Source organism: Capra hircus, chromosome 8, assembly GCF_001704415.2.
Source record: "Capra hircus breed San Clemente chromosome 8, ASM170441v1, whole genome shotgun sequence".
Classification (NCBI taxonomy): domain Eukaryota; kingdom Metazoa; phylum Chordata; class Mammalia; order Artiodactyla; family Bovidae; genus Capra; species Capra hircus.
The window spans coordinates 102,470,887-102,485,665 of record NC_030815.1 but is presented as its reverse complement, the minus strand read 5'-3'; the positions used below and the strand labels follow the sequence as shown (position 1 = coordinate 102,485,665).

The 14,779-nt window shown below is 52.4% G+C and overlaps 1 protein-coding gene across 7 annotated transcripts in view; it reads right to left on the bottom strand.

Moving 5' to 3' along the window:
- RGS3 (regulator of G-protein signaling 3) overlaps positions 1-14,779 on the bottom strand; it is a 138,417-nt gene that overhangs the window by 50,968 nt on the left and 72,670 nt on the right. For 5 of the 7 annotated variants that reach the window (XM_018052634.1, XM_018052631.1, XM_018052633.1 and 2 more), the window contains one exon: positions 12,112-12,234. In XM_018052634.1, the coding sequence (XP_017908123.1) occupies positions 12,112-12,234 (123 nt within the window). Of the gene's footprint in view, positions 1-4,570; positions 7,472-12,111; positions 12,235-14,779 lie in introns of those variants that run through there. The other 2 variants (XM_018052636.1, XM_018052639.1) reach the window with 1 other exon arrangement.

The following is a 14,779-nucleotide window of genomic DNA, read 5'->3' as shown; positions in this document are numbered from 1 at the left end:
CTCCGCCAGCCCCGTCCTGCCCAGAGCTCCAGGTAAAACACAGCTGCCCCATTCATTCCACTCCAGCCAGAACACGGCGGGGAATTTACAGACAAGCCAGTCAACTAGACAACCTCTCCCCAAGCCATTAGCCAGGCCATGTCTATTTCCATTACAGCCCAAAGCGGTGACTTACTTTTCCTAAGACGACACAGCTGAGTGAGATGAAGAGCACCTCTAAGACAATCTGTGCCCCTCCCTGTCCCCAACCTGTCAGGCTCCTGAAAGTCCCCAGAGAGGAGTGCTGGGGGGAGGGTCCTAGTTCTAGCACCAACTGCATGACGCTGGCCAGGAGTTCTTACCCCTCTCTTGTCTTGGTTTCTACAAATCAGCTTGCTAATCGATGAACCCCATGGGGGGAGAGGGTAGGTAGCCTTTTCGGTTCCACACTCAAAGATTCTGTACTTCTATCAAAATTCTAGTCACTCATGAAATAAATACTGCATTCTCTATTGTTGGGTGTGTGTGGAGCTGTATATCATAAAGTTTATCTGAGAGTTGACAGTGGGTCTCAGAAAGCATTTTCCCATTGAAAATTGTGTTATAAATGGTGGTCAGCTTCCTATGCTAGCCTACTGAACCCTTAATGTTCTCCCACAAGGAGAAATGGCAGAAACCTATACTATGATAGAATTTAACCAAAATGGAAAACCACTAACATTTAAAAGACACTGAGGGAATTTACCCTAAGTAGTGTTTGAGCACAAGAAAGTGAAAGTGAAGTCGCTCAGTCGTGTCCGACTCTTTGCGACCCTGTGGACTGTAGCCCACCAGGCTCCTCCGTCCATGGGATTCTCCAGCAAGAATACTGGAGTGGGTTGCCATTTCCTTCTCCAAAAGAAGGTACACATTAAAGGCAGTGAGTTAGTGGCAGCTTCTGGGGAAGTCTAAAGGAGACTTCTGACCATACTAGAAACTGCAGGCATTGCACACCGACTCCTACAACTTTCACTGAAAGTTAGCTGCACGCCATCGACCAGGAGTTAGAGAGATTAGAGAACATATGTATCCTTATATACATGAAATTAAAACAAGAGTCCAGTGAGCAGGAAAAAAGAAGGAATGGGAGAAGATTCTGGGCTTGACAGCTATTGTGCTGTCTTCCTGGGAGTAAGCCAGGAAGGAGGCACCTTTGGTTGGGAGGAAGCAGGGTTATGCTTATAATTTGAGTTCTGAGATGAGGACCTCTTCCTGTATAAGATCCACTGATATATTTATTTGACTCAAGTACATGATGAATATTAACCATGTACAACACTTGCATATGGGCATTCAGGTGGTTCAGCAGTAAAGAATCCACCTGCCAAGTGGGTCAGGAAGATCCCCTGGAGAAGGAAATGGCATCACTCCAGTATTCTTACATGGAGAATCCCATGGACAGAGGAGCCTGGCAGGTTACAGTCTATGGGCTTGCAAAAGAGTTGGACAAGACTTAGCAACTCAACAACACTACTTGCATATATTCACACACACTTGTTTCAATATGAAGACCAAAATGTCTGATTCCTTTTTTCTTTTAACCTCTTGTTTAAAAAGCCCTGGGGCTTTGGAGATGATTCCTGGAGATCACCTAAATTCAATACCCTCATTTCTCTTGGTAAAGAAACAAATGATCAGAGAGGTGAAGTAATTTGCCCAAAGTCACACAGCGAGTTACAAGCAAAATCAGGATTTGAACCAAGATCTTCAGAATCCTACTCTGGTTTTCTCTGAGGGCAAGCTCAGTGACAGGGGGGCTCCACAAACCCAGGAGAAAAACCATAGGAGCAGTTCCCATCAGGTCTCCTTCCCTGATGAGTCAGTAGGGATACAAGGCATTCACAACCCTGAAGTGAATCTGGCCAGACTAGATTGCTTAAGACCAAGTGGGGATCCAGGCTCTGGTCTTACAAAACTGAAGTGCAACGGAAAACGCTTTGAGCCAAGAAAGTCAGCAGACCTGAGTCAAGTCCTAGCTCTGCCTGCCACTACCTTGTCCCACGAACCTGGCCAGGTCACTGCCCCTTTTTGAGCCTCAGTTTCCTCATCTAGATTCTAGAATATGACAGGCTTGAACCATAATCCAATTCTACAACATCTAGTGAGTACCCACCAAGGATCAGGCTTAACAGAGTCAGAAATAAATAAACCATGACCCCCACTACAGACCATATGCAAGTTTATTTAAATAACTTAACCCCGCACAGAGAGCTAATTTATAAGTATAAAAATAGATAGTTTGTCAACCAAATGCAAGCACCACACAGAAGCACACACATCATCAGGCCTTTGGAAGATTAAGGCAACATTAATATCTCAATTTTATGAGAATACTTATGACAGTCAGATGTTATTAAAATGTCTCAAAATATGCAGAGCCCATGAATTGCTGACCTCTAGAAGGAGGGGAGAGGAGTGCAGCGAGGGTGACAAGGCCGTAAGAGAGGCTGGGACCCTGCCTGGGAGAAGGGTGGGTGTGGATGTCTGGCTCCCAAGAAGCCCATGGTCTTGCAGGTGAGACACAGCTGTTTGACACACTGTGCTAAAGATTAACAAAATACTATGGAGCACAGACGGGGAAGCAGGTACTTCTGAGGCAAGCCAGGGAGCCCTGAAGCCTGAGGACTGTATGTGGCCGGAACAGCAGAGGAGGGCAGGGAACATCAGGCAGGAGAAACAGCCTCAAGCGGAACATGCATGGGGAATTTAGAGAAGGGGAATAATTCAAAATGGCCGGGCTGTGGGCTCAAAGCAGGAGGGCAGAGCAACCAGGGAGAGCGCCGGGGTGGGACCAAGGCCTCGCAGGATGGTCTTGAAGCAGGGAGTTGAACTGCTCAGCCTCCCCAGCTTTGATGGTCTGTGGTTGCTGGAAAGTAGTAGAACAGAGCCATCCAGAGTCAATGACTGGGGCTGGGCCCCCCAGGTTCCAACCCTAGCCACCCACTGGCTGTGTGATCTTGGGCAAATTTCTCCTCAAAGACTCAGCATCCTTATCTACCAACTGGGTATAGTGAGAGTAAATGTGTAAAGATGACAAAGAACCTCAAGAGGCTGTAGTGAGGATTAAGACAGAATATGTAGGTGAAGAGCTTGGCATTGCTCCAGGCTCACAGTCTTAAGCGCTCACTTATAAAGTACTTACTGTTATTATTCTACCCTTAAACTGAGGATCTGGGAACAATTTGGAGGATGGTGGCCCTATTCAGAAAAAGGCTTGAAGAAAGATAAGGTCAAGACAGAGGGCAAGGTTGTGCGAACATCTTTAAGAATAACAACAAAAAAAGATAGCAAGATGGCTGAGGCCAAGAGGAAGGTGGGCAAGAGGATGATCTTTCTATAGCCAGATGGGCCGCAACAAGGGAAGGCAGGAAAGCTGGAGAGACTGGAAAACAATTTTGGTGGGGGAGTGGGAGCTGTGGGGGTGGGGCTTGGAGAATATCTGAAATCTAGTCCATTTGACACCCAGTTACTTAATATTGGGGCTTCCCTGGTGGCTCGGCAGGAAAGAATCCTCCTGCAATGCAGGAGACGTGGGTTCGATCCCTGGGTTGGGAAGATCCCCTAGGAGGAGGGTATAGCAACCCACTCTAGTATTCTTGCTGGGAGAATCCCATGGACAGAGGAGCCTGGTGGGACTACAGTCCACAGGGTCGCAAAGAGTCAGACATGACTGAAGCGGCTGAGCGCACACACACGTACTTAGTGTTGAGATTTGGAATCAGTCAACTAGCAAAACCTGGGCCCAAAACCTGGAGCAGGCTCTCACCTCATCCTTAACCAGGCAGAGGTCAAAGGGCTGAACCTATCCCTTTCTGCCTTCAGCCACTGTTCTATCAAGACCAGGTACCCCAAGACTCTGTTGCTGGTCCTCTTGAATGCCAGACTGAAAAAGGGGGTAACCCGACCGTCCCAGTGCTGCTGTCTGTCTTCTGGAGTTCCTCCTTGTCTTTCACAACAGATTTTTCAAATCTTGTATAACGCTATTCATCTTGTCAGCCTAGACCACCCTGGGCCATATGAACTCGAAGTTTATTCTCTAGTGTGTATAGAATAAGACATCTCATTTTATTAGTCCTCAAGGATTCCATCTAGAGCTTAAGGGGCCACAGCTTCTACACAGCTTCTATCTTCCCTCCTGGCTCTTCCTGAAGGCGATAATTGATTTCTCTTACTTCCACCCCTTAAAAGGCAAACAGTTATATCTGGAAAGAGCAATGGATTAGGTTGAAATGCCTTGGCTGGAGGACTAGCTCAGCCTCAGGACTAGCCAAGCTGGGAAGCTGTGTGACCTTGGATAAATCACTTAACTTCTCTGAGTCTTAGTCCCTTGCATCCACAAAACAGGGCTGCTGGGAGGCCTAGGGGAGATAATGCCTGGGAATCCCAGTTGACATCTCTGATGCCCATGTTCTTGCTGTAGGGGCTCACCCACATTGTGAAATTGCCTGCGCCTTCAATTTGCAGAATGCTCTAGGTGCTGTGTATGAGAAATACAGGCTTTGGTGGCAGAATTTATGAAAAAGAATTTAAAATAAAGAATAATAAAAAAAAGTCATACATAAATAAATGTCTTCATTATTTCCAACAGGTCCCAATTCCCAAACTGCCAAAGGACCCAGGCAGCAGAGACTGGGAGTTTCAACAGACCCAGAACATGAGACTATAAAGAAAACAAGAAAATGGGATCAAAGGATGTGCAGGGGGTGGGGTGGGGAATTTAAAGAGTCACTTTGTATTCAAATCGCACAGATGGCCTTTTCAACAATAAATGGTTGTGCTCCTGTGCTCCCAGCTCGAAGGTCCCCAGACACACAGCAAGACAATTGGGCCATCAGGAAAGAGACCATTGTGTGAGCTTCTTAGAGTGATTTGTGTGGAGGGAGGGGCTCGGCCTTGTTTCCCGTGATTATGGCTCTCGAAGGCAATTTCGCTGCATTCATCATCCTGGACGGCTGGGGATGGACCGGGCTGCTGAGAAGCAATGGCCACCCGGTCGTATTTCATCTTCTCGAGCCCTTCGAGCCAAATTAATTGTCTCATCGATTTGAAAGGCAGAGCAGCAACGGCGCTGTGGCGCACCACAGTCAGCGGGAAGACAGGGCCCTCCAGGAGCTGACGGCTGCATCCCCAGCAGCAGCTTGTGGGGACAAGCGAAGGAAAGCGCCATCCCCAGGGCCAGGCACCGCACTTAGTGTCTCTGTTGCCCTGCCACCAGAGCTCCCAACCTCTGCACCTGTGTGGTGGGCAGAGGTAGGTCCCCAGGTCCAGAAGAGAAAAGCTGGCTGCCTTTCCAGACAGGCGATTCTCCTGGGCCTCACTCTCCCCTTAATGTCATTTTGTAAGGGAATCAAATGAAAACATGATGCGGCTTGCTGTCTGTGCAGACCCAGCTGTTTAGCCTCTCAGAATTAACCCTGCAGGCGGAGTCTCAGCTGATAGACACTGCTTATCCCACTCTGGCTGGCTACTCCCCTGCTGGGTAGGGCACCGGGCTGATCCCCTGTTAGATTACTGCTACCACATGTCTGATCTTTCCTAGGCTGGGAGGAAGGGCCATCTGTGGAAGGCTAAGGGAAGAATTCTCTATTGGACGACCCTTCTTGAGGTTCAGGTAGCCAAAGCAGCTGAGCAAATTCAGCAGGGCACAAGGCTCCTCTTAGAACACAGAGAGGATCTTACAGGACACAACGCCGAGTGTTCAAGGGAACTTCCCTAAACTGAAGCCCCGCCTCTCTGACCTCCTTTCTAGGCAAAAGGCCCTGCTCCTACACATGCCCTTTGTGTGTGAGTTTTGTCTGGACAGAAGGACGTGAAAGCTGCCCCACACTGGCCTCTCACCACTGTCCCCTGGTAGGTCACCAATAAGCCTCACAGCCGGACAGGTCTCCCCTAGAGGTGCTAAGCCACACTTAGCCCTGGTCCCTGAGTCTCGGGAGCTCCGTGGAAAGCAAGCCCAGTCAGCTTCCCAGGGGCTGAATTCCAGTTTCCTATCAGCCCATTTAGCATCGGATGGACAGACAGCACAGGCCACCGCTGCTGAGGCCTGGAGAAGCCCCAGTACTCCCAGCTCCCGGGGACATTCTCAATACTCGGCCCTGGTCCCCACCCAGGCTTCACTAGGAGGGAGCTCTGTGAGGACGGCCTCGCCCTGGCTTGCATCCACTGAAAGTCAGACATGGTGGAGGGTGAGACAGGCGGAGCACAGGAGACTCTTATCTGAGCCTCCGCTACCCCCAGGGTCTGGACACGCACATAATGACCTTCCCAGCGCCCCTCCAGGACAGGTCGCCATCGCCCCTCATCTGGAGGACTTAAGGAACTCCCCAACTTGGGTTCTACCAGAAATGGTCCCCGAGACCCTGTGACTCCCTTTCTCAAAAGCTTTCAGTGGCTTCCCACTGTGCCCAGACCTGAACTCTCAGGATAATACGAACCACCACAGTCCCGAACCACTTGGTCCCTACCCAGTGGTCTTTCCTCCTCACTAAACTCAAGCTCCAGTGGCCTGGCCTCCATCCTTCCAGCACGCCGCACCCCTACCCTATCTCAGGCACTCTTCACAAGCTGTTCCGGTCTGCTGGGAACATTCCTTCCAGAGTCCCTGACTGGCTAACTCCTTTCTGGCCTGCAGGTCGTGGCTTCAAAGTCAGGCTTGTCCCCTGCCCCTCCCCCACCCCTATAGCCATCTACACAACATTCACTCTTGAAAGAATCCTTTCTTTCCCTTCATAGATTATCTCAGTTCATAACCACGTGTGCGAGTGTGTGTGTGTGTTAACCTTTACGTAATGCTCACTCCTCTACTAAGATGAGAGCAGAGACCACGTCCACCTCACCCTCCATAGTTATCTCAGGCTCCTAGCACAGAGTCTGGCATAAAGCGCATGCCCTCAAAATATCCGAAGAGTGAAGGGATGAATGCTTGAGTACAGATGACAAATGAGTGACGCGGTGGAGATATCTTCTGGCAGCGGGGCATTTTGGCATTGTTCTCCGTCAGCGCTGACCTCTCCCGACCTCTCCCCCTGCCCTCAAGGCAGGTGCTGGAACCACCGGAAGCCCACATGCTATTTCACCTCCTTCTTCCCTGCAGGGAATAAGCTTCTGGTTCTTCTCCACTTGGGACTTTTGGATGCAGTCTGCATCTGCCCACAGGGCCTCTGACACCACTGTGGTCCTTCTGACGCCAGTCCACACAACCCGTGGGGCCACTCCCTTCAGATGACCCTAGGCCCAACATCTTGGTCCTCCGATTTGGGTCCAGTTGAGGTGAGGTTACTCTGTGGTAGGGGATGCCCAAGAAAGGGTTAAGTTGCCAGAAGCAGAGTCCCGCCCTTGGGTTTGCTCAGCCAATCAGAGTCTGTCCTGATGAGGTAAAGCTTCTATCCTGGGTAGCATTGGTTGAGTTGGCCGGCCCCATCTCCTGCTGGAGAGAGCCATAAGGGTGGAGTTTCTGTGGAACCAGACAGAACTGGAGTTAGCTTCGCTGTCGACTCAGGCCAGGGCTGCCTGACTCCAAGACCTGCCCCTGCTCCTTCCTACAGTGCTCACGCGGACCCTGGCATCTCCAAGGCCCCACCTCTGGGTGCTGCAGTGGAGATGACATGTGGCATGCACCTTGGTGTCACAGCTAGAAGTCTTACAGCCAGACCAGACCCAGGAGGCCTTAGTTTCCCTGCCTGGTCCCAGGAATATGGCAGGTGGCTACCGGGAAGTGACATGGAACGGTCGTCACATGTGGTCACAGTGGCAGCCTTCAGCCTCAGTAAACAAGGCCACGAGATGAATCTCCTATATAGACATAACTTTAATGATAATTCAGAGAGTTCTTCTTGTGTGCCTCTTTGCTGAGCACGTTACATGAGTTTAGCCCTCACGAGAACCCAGTTCATCCATTCGCTGTACTCATGAAAAACCCGAGTCTCAGAGAGGCTCGGTGCCTCACCTGAGGTCATAGAGCAGTTAAGCACTCACACCTCCCATATCACTCACTGGGTTATTTTAGAACCATCCGCTGGCATATCTGTCATCACCACTGGACCGCAATTTCCCAAGGAAAGAACGTGACAGAGTCTTCGTGCATCCCCAGCACTGAGCTCAGGGTGCACCCCGAACAGACGGAGCCAGCACGTGCTGCACCCCACACTCTCCCTCCCTGGCGGCTCAGGCGAAAGCCTGCTTTCCTCAGAGGCTTCCTATTGCCCTGGCTGGGGCTATGCACGTGGTAAGGGCTCAGTGCAGGTTCACTGAGTGGACATGAATGGGCAGCCAGGAGCTCCCCTCAAAGGACCCCAAAGGACCTAAACTCAAGTCTGGCCCAGAGTAGGCATTTATTTCTATGCTGCTGTGCTATGCTTAGTCGCTCAGTCATGGCCAATTCTTTGCAATCCCATGGACTGTTGCCGCCAGGCTCCTCTGTCCACGGGGATTCTCCAGGCCAGAATACTGGAGTGGGTAGCCATTCCCTTCTCCAGGGGGTCTTCCTGACCCTGGGATCGAACTCAGGTCTCCCACACTGCAGGCAGATTCTTCACCGTCTGTGCCGCTAGGGAAGCCCAAAAATACTGAAGTGGGTAGCCTATCCTATCTCCAGGGTGACTTCCTGACCTAGGAATCAAACTGGGGTCTCCCACACTGCAGGCAGATTCTTCACCGTCTGTGCCGCCAGGGAAGCCCAAGAATACTGAAGTGGGTAGCCTATCCTATCTCCAGGGTGACTTCCTGACCTAGGAATCAAACTGGGGTCTCCTACATTGCAGGCAGATTCTTCACCAGCTGAGCTACCAGGGAAGGCCATTTATTCCTATATTTGACTGAATAACCAACCCAATATGTATCTGTCTCTCCCTATTAGCTTAGAACCTGAACAGCCATCTGTGAGTTATTCCAGATTAGCCTGGCCGCATTCCCCATGGTAAGGAGTTTAGGAGAAGTCACCCCAGGTGAGAGTAGACGGGTGGTTTACCCGCAAGGGCAGATGATGAGGTGAGAAAGGGTGAAGAGTGCAGATGGGGAAGAACGGGGTGCTGAGAAGAAGGGAGCTAGGAGAGGAGAGGAAGCCAGCCACTTATTTCTACAGAAAGAGGGAGCACAAAGGCACACTGGGAGCAGCCTCCCACCTGCCGCGGGCAGCCAGGAGAGAGCCGGAGAAAGACAGTGGAGCCGTGGAGAAGGGACCCAGTCGGAATGCTGCCTGTCTCCTTATGTCCACGGGTGCCAGCTGGGACCCCCAGACCCCCACACTGCAACCCCCAGGTCACTGCAACCCTCAGACACAGCACAGAAAGCCTATGGTCGCCCCTCCCCACCACCAAGAGGGGAGCAGACCTGGCCACTAAAGGCACGTTTCATAAGCGATCGAGTGACGCAGAAATCTCCAGGGCAAAGCTCTCTAAAGGAGACTGGACGACCCCGCATCCTCAGCTTTCATGGGAGTCACAAAGCTTGAGGAGCTGGGATGAGCCACCTGACCAGCGTGCAGATGTGACCACCAAGGCCTTGGCGGGAAGCTGTTGCCCAAGGTCACGCGGCAGGGAGTGGTACACCCACCTCGCAACTGTTCTCTAAATCCACTTCCTCCAGTACCCTCTGTCCCTCCCCAGGAGCATTTCATGTTCAGGGCATATCACATTTATTATGTTTTGCAAATGGGGGGAGAACTTTTGCATTCCTTGAGATGTTTGAGCAACAGCACGTTCCAAGGGTTAGCAAACACTATTGAAAGGAGCAGGGTTGAGAAGGGGCAGCATGGGAGTTCGGGGAGCTGCCTTGCAAAGTGTCTTTTCTCAGAAAAGCACTGGAGCTGGGGGGACAGAGAGTGGCTTAGGCAGCAATTTCTGTTCTGCATACAAGGAGGAACAGTTCCAGAAAGAACAAAGAAATAGCATTAAAAAAAATAATAATGTCATGCTCCTCTAGTCAGGACTCGAAACAGATTTCAAGCAAAAGAGCTCTGCACTGTGCAAGAAGCCAGTCCAGGCTCAGCTTGGCCTTCCCTCTTCTTTCTCCCCTGGTGGCGGCAAGCCTAGTGAAAAGACTGCAGCCCAGCCCCGGGCAAGGAGGTTCACGGTCACTGGCAAGGCAGCCGGGACCTGATAGAGCTGAGCGCAGGTGCACAGCCTGTGCCGGCTGGACAAGCCACCTGGTCCGGTGGTTAAGGTGATTTTTCCGCTGAAACACTCCTGGAACCACGCAGGGCTGGAGAAGATCCTATTTACTGGAACTTCTCTCAGGGAGCATTCTGCAAGCAACTAGAAGGAATGAACTGCTAAGACTCTTCAAGTGCGTATGATGTGGGTAAGGAAAGTGGGCAGTGAGATCCCTAAGGGGGCTGCCTAACAAAAGGTCGCTACTAACTGCTGCCAAAGGAGGGTGGGCCAAGTGGGGTGTGCCAGCTGGGCAGGGCCCGCTCTCAGGTGAGGAGGCCATTTGAGGCCATCCCAGTGGTTAGACCCCTTTCTTCTCCCTCCTCCAGCCCAGCACAGAGTTTCTCATTTAGGACACATTTAAAAGAGCTTTAATCTCAAGTCACGTCCAGCTGTTGCCTGCCCAAGATGCCCATATATCCTGGTGCGGCCCTAAAGCCAGGCCCCAAATCCAGGGCCAATCAGCCAACCCTGCAGCCCTGCAAGGACCCACTCTCAACCCAGTCTGCCTTCAGTTGCTCAAACTGTCCCCTGACTCCCCAACGGAAGATGGAGAGACTCCCCAAGGTGCTGAGAAGGCTGTTGCCAACCTACTCCAGAGCCAGCAGACACAGAAGTTGAGGCAAAAAGAACTTTTTCCGCAGACCAGGAGGAGCTAAGCCTAAAACACAAAAAAACTGAGGAACACAAGTGCAACATCCCAGCGGCCGCCCCGGTGAGGAGGAAGTGGCCTGTTTTCTGATTGTGACCCACCCCAGATCAAGGGGGCCAGGCAGCCCACAGCCTCGGCAGGTCTCTGTGGCGTAGCAGAAGCTGAGGTTGGGAACCAGCCAGCCGAGTAGGAGCAGCTGGGTTGTGGTTGACTGAGCACCTACTGAATACCAGGCACCAGGCTATGAACTGTGGACTCACCGTCACCTTTCCTTCATACAACGACACTTTTGGAAAGGAAACTGTTCTCCCCAGTGGACCCCTAGGGACGCTCAGTGAGTGGTAAAACAAGATAACTGTCGAATTTGAGATTATATAATCCTCAGACACTATTTTAGGAGCTGCCGGTTGCCACCGCCCCGCCAGGGGTGTGCGGCCCCTTTCCCCACTCCCATCCTTGGCAGCCTGCCCTGTCGGGCTATGCGCAGGGCGGCCTGAATGCAGCCAGAAGCAGCGCGAGGCCTGCAAGCTGACCAGCTGCCGCTTGCTTTCCTTTACCTTCTTCTCCCTGAATCCGGCCGGCCAACCTCCTTGGTTCCTTTGGCAACCAATCAGACCAAATCCCCAAATGGCCAGCACGTTCAGTAAGAGAAGGGACTCACAAACGGGGGATACAACTGTGCCTGGGGCGGGCATCCGGGGGACAGTGGGTCCAGCTCTGGTCCCATCGCCCTCCACAGGCACAGGACCAGCTGCCCGTCCCCAGATCAGCTTCAGCTGATCTCTTTAGGAGATCTCTAATCTCCCTGATGCTCCAGCTGGCAGGGCCCCAGTCCCCAGAAAACTCCACTTGCCTCCACTTGGCTGTGGCCTGCATTGAAACAGCATGGCTTCTTTCTGCCATAAGCATCCATTCCCAATTATGTCTGCCTTGGGCCAGTTTTAAACACCAGTGTGCTATCCTTGGGCAAGACCTAGAGGGGGGACCACGTGCCAGGCAGCAGAAGGAAGGCCAGCCCGAGCCAGACCTTGCCACAGGCGAATTAGAGAACAGGGCCGAGAATTGATGGGTCACGCTCAGTTTGGCTCTGCCGCTCTACCTGAGCGAGTGCCCTCGAACTCGCTCAGTGGATCCAGGGACACGCCAGGAGAGAGACGCTCTCAGCTTCTTGCCAAGAGCCTGCTGCCCAGTTCCAAGTGCTGAGCTCAGGCTGGTCTCAAGCTCAGCTCAGAGGCTAGGGGGTCCGGGCTGGCCAGGGTGGGGGACCAGGGCTGCGGCCCCCGGCGAGGCCCTTACCTTGCTGTCGGGGGATGGAGTCGCCAGCTGCTGCTGCTTCGCAATGTTCTCCGACAGGCACCAGCACACTCTCTTCTTCTGCTCCTGCGAGTGCGCTTCCAAAGTGAATAAGCACTCTGCCTTCTGACGTCAGAGGAAACAGAGAAAGGGGCAGTCAGGGCTGCTCCCTGGTTCAGGGGGCTCCCGGCCCGAGCCCAACCCTAACCATCCAGTAGGTGAGGCTGCAGCAGGGCGGGGAGTGACCGCTGAAAGCCACAAACACGCACACTAATCCCCGGTGACATCGAGGCAGCCAGACAGCAGGGGAGCTGGTTCGGGGGCCAGCTGGCAAGCCCTGTGCCCACGGGCTAGGGGGAGGGAGGCAGTGGCTCCCAACACAGTGGAGTCCTGTGGAGAGCCACAGACTGCCATGGTGAGGTCACCCCCGGGAACAGGAGGCAGAAGGCGACTGCTGGGGGAGCGCGTGGGGGACCCAGAGGGCTGAGGTCTCTGCCCCTCTTTTGTTCTGTGGAGCGAGGAGCCCTCCCTTACGTCAGCACACTCATCTAATCACAAGACCAGGGTGAGATGGGTACCCACACAGAACCCGGGTTCCTCTGGAAAGTCTTTGGAGAGCAGTGGCATGGCCTTCAACAGCCCCGCTGCTGCCTGACACATGAGCTGGGTCTGATCAATGACTGTTCAGCTCAGTTGAGTGCAAGCTTCTGGCACTGCTGCCATTTAAATCTCGCTTTGCTATTTAACCTTGTTAAGTGCTGCAATCTCATCTCCCCAACTAGACCTGAAACCCCTTCTAGGAAGGCCTTTTTCATCCGGGCCTAGTATCGCACTTGGCCAGTCAAGGTCTCAGTGAGCTCTGGCTCCCAGGAGACTCTCGGAATGAGGTCAAATCCAGGCCAGCCTTGGCACAGGCACCAGGGAGCTGCGGGGACCCAGGGAGTCAGCCCCGAAGGAGCCAGAATGTGCTGGGAGCGGGGAGGGGAGGAACAACACGCCCCGCGTTATCATCCTCTCCAGGAGGCTCTGCGCTCTGCGCAGGGAGTGGCGAGCTCTTTCTGTCTCCGCTGGAATTTGATTATAACCGCAGAGGGCTGAGATTTGATGAACTCAGCCAGGGAGCTAAGGGTGTGAGCTGGATGGCTCAGAACATAGAAAAGGACAGTGTAGAATTCTATGCAGTCCTTCCTCGTTTTGCAGTTGGATAGGACTGGTCTGAATCTCAGCTTTGTTGCTGCCTCAGAGAAATCTGTAAGATGGGAAAGACCATGATGTCACCTACCTCTCAGAGCTATCAGGAGGGCAAGCAATAACCCAGGCCTCAACAAACAGCTTCCCTGGTGGCTCAGATGGTAAAGAATCTGCCTGCAATGCAGGAGACCTGGGTTCGATCCCTGGGTTTGGAGGATCCCCTGGAGAAGGGAATGGCTACCCACTCCAGTATTCTTGCCTGGAGAATTCCATGGACAGAGGAGCCTGGCAGGATGCAGTCCATGGGGTCACTAAGAGTCAGACACGACTGAGCGACTAACACTTTCAACAAACAGCAGCTATCTTCATTATTGGTACTTCATTTGTTTAAGAAATATTTATTGAGCACCTGTTTTGTGTCAAGGACAGTGCTAGGTCCCTGGGGGTGAAGAGGGAAATAAGAGAGGCTGAGTTCTTGCCCTTAGGATGGGGGCAGAGACAAGAAACAATTAAACAATGTAATTATAAACTGTGGAAAGGCCGAAAGGGAGAGGTCCTATCTGAGCCCAATAGACAAACCCAGCCTTTCTGGAGGGGCAGCACCCAGCCAAGGCTTAATGACAAAGAGCTGCCAAGGAAAGTGCTAGGGAGAAACCGTTCCAGGCAGAAGGAACAGCAAGTGCCAAGGCTCTGAGCTGGGATGGTTATCAGCCTCATGGAGTAGCATTTGAGCACTTTTTCTCCCCTACCATCTGACCTGGCCCTCAGGGAAACCACCCTTCAGGCAAGGGCCACCTCCCAAACTAAGTATTCCCAGGGTGCCAGCCCCAAAGTGCTCAGAGTTGTTCTTCCTAGAAGCATCAGAGGAGAGCGGAAAGCAAGCCCCACCTCTTGGTTTCAGGGAACTGAGTGGATGTGGTTAGGCAATTCTACCACTTAATAACAGACTTCCACTTGCCAGAACCCCCAGCCCACTGCAAGGAAGGACTCACCCCAAGATGCCCCAGAGAGAAGCCAGGTGGGGCAGGAGCTGATCAGAGAGCCATCTGCTCCCTGTCTTGTCACATTCACCCAGCGAGAGGAGGGGCAGGGCAGGGACTAGGGTCCCTTCTCACTTAGAAACGCTGTCAGTGTGGAAAGGCCACAAATTTGGCCCTGGCCTGAACCCCTGGAGGAAGGCATGGCAACCGACTCCAGTATTCTTGCCTGGAGAATCCCATGGACAGGGGAATCTGGCGGGCTACAGTCCATGGGGTGGCACAGAATCGGGACACGACTGAAGCAACTCAGGGTGCACGCATGCACACACAAGCCTCCCAGGCCTGCCTCTACCTAGCTATTTGGGGTTCAGCAAATCCTTTCAACTCCCTGAGCCCCAACTTCCCCTGCTCTTTCTGTTCTGAAGCAGATTCTACCTTAATAATAATTCACTTTATCTAATTATCCATTTTAAAAAGCACCTTCCCATCCATGACCTTAA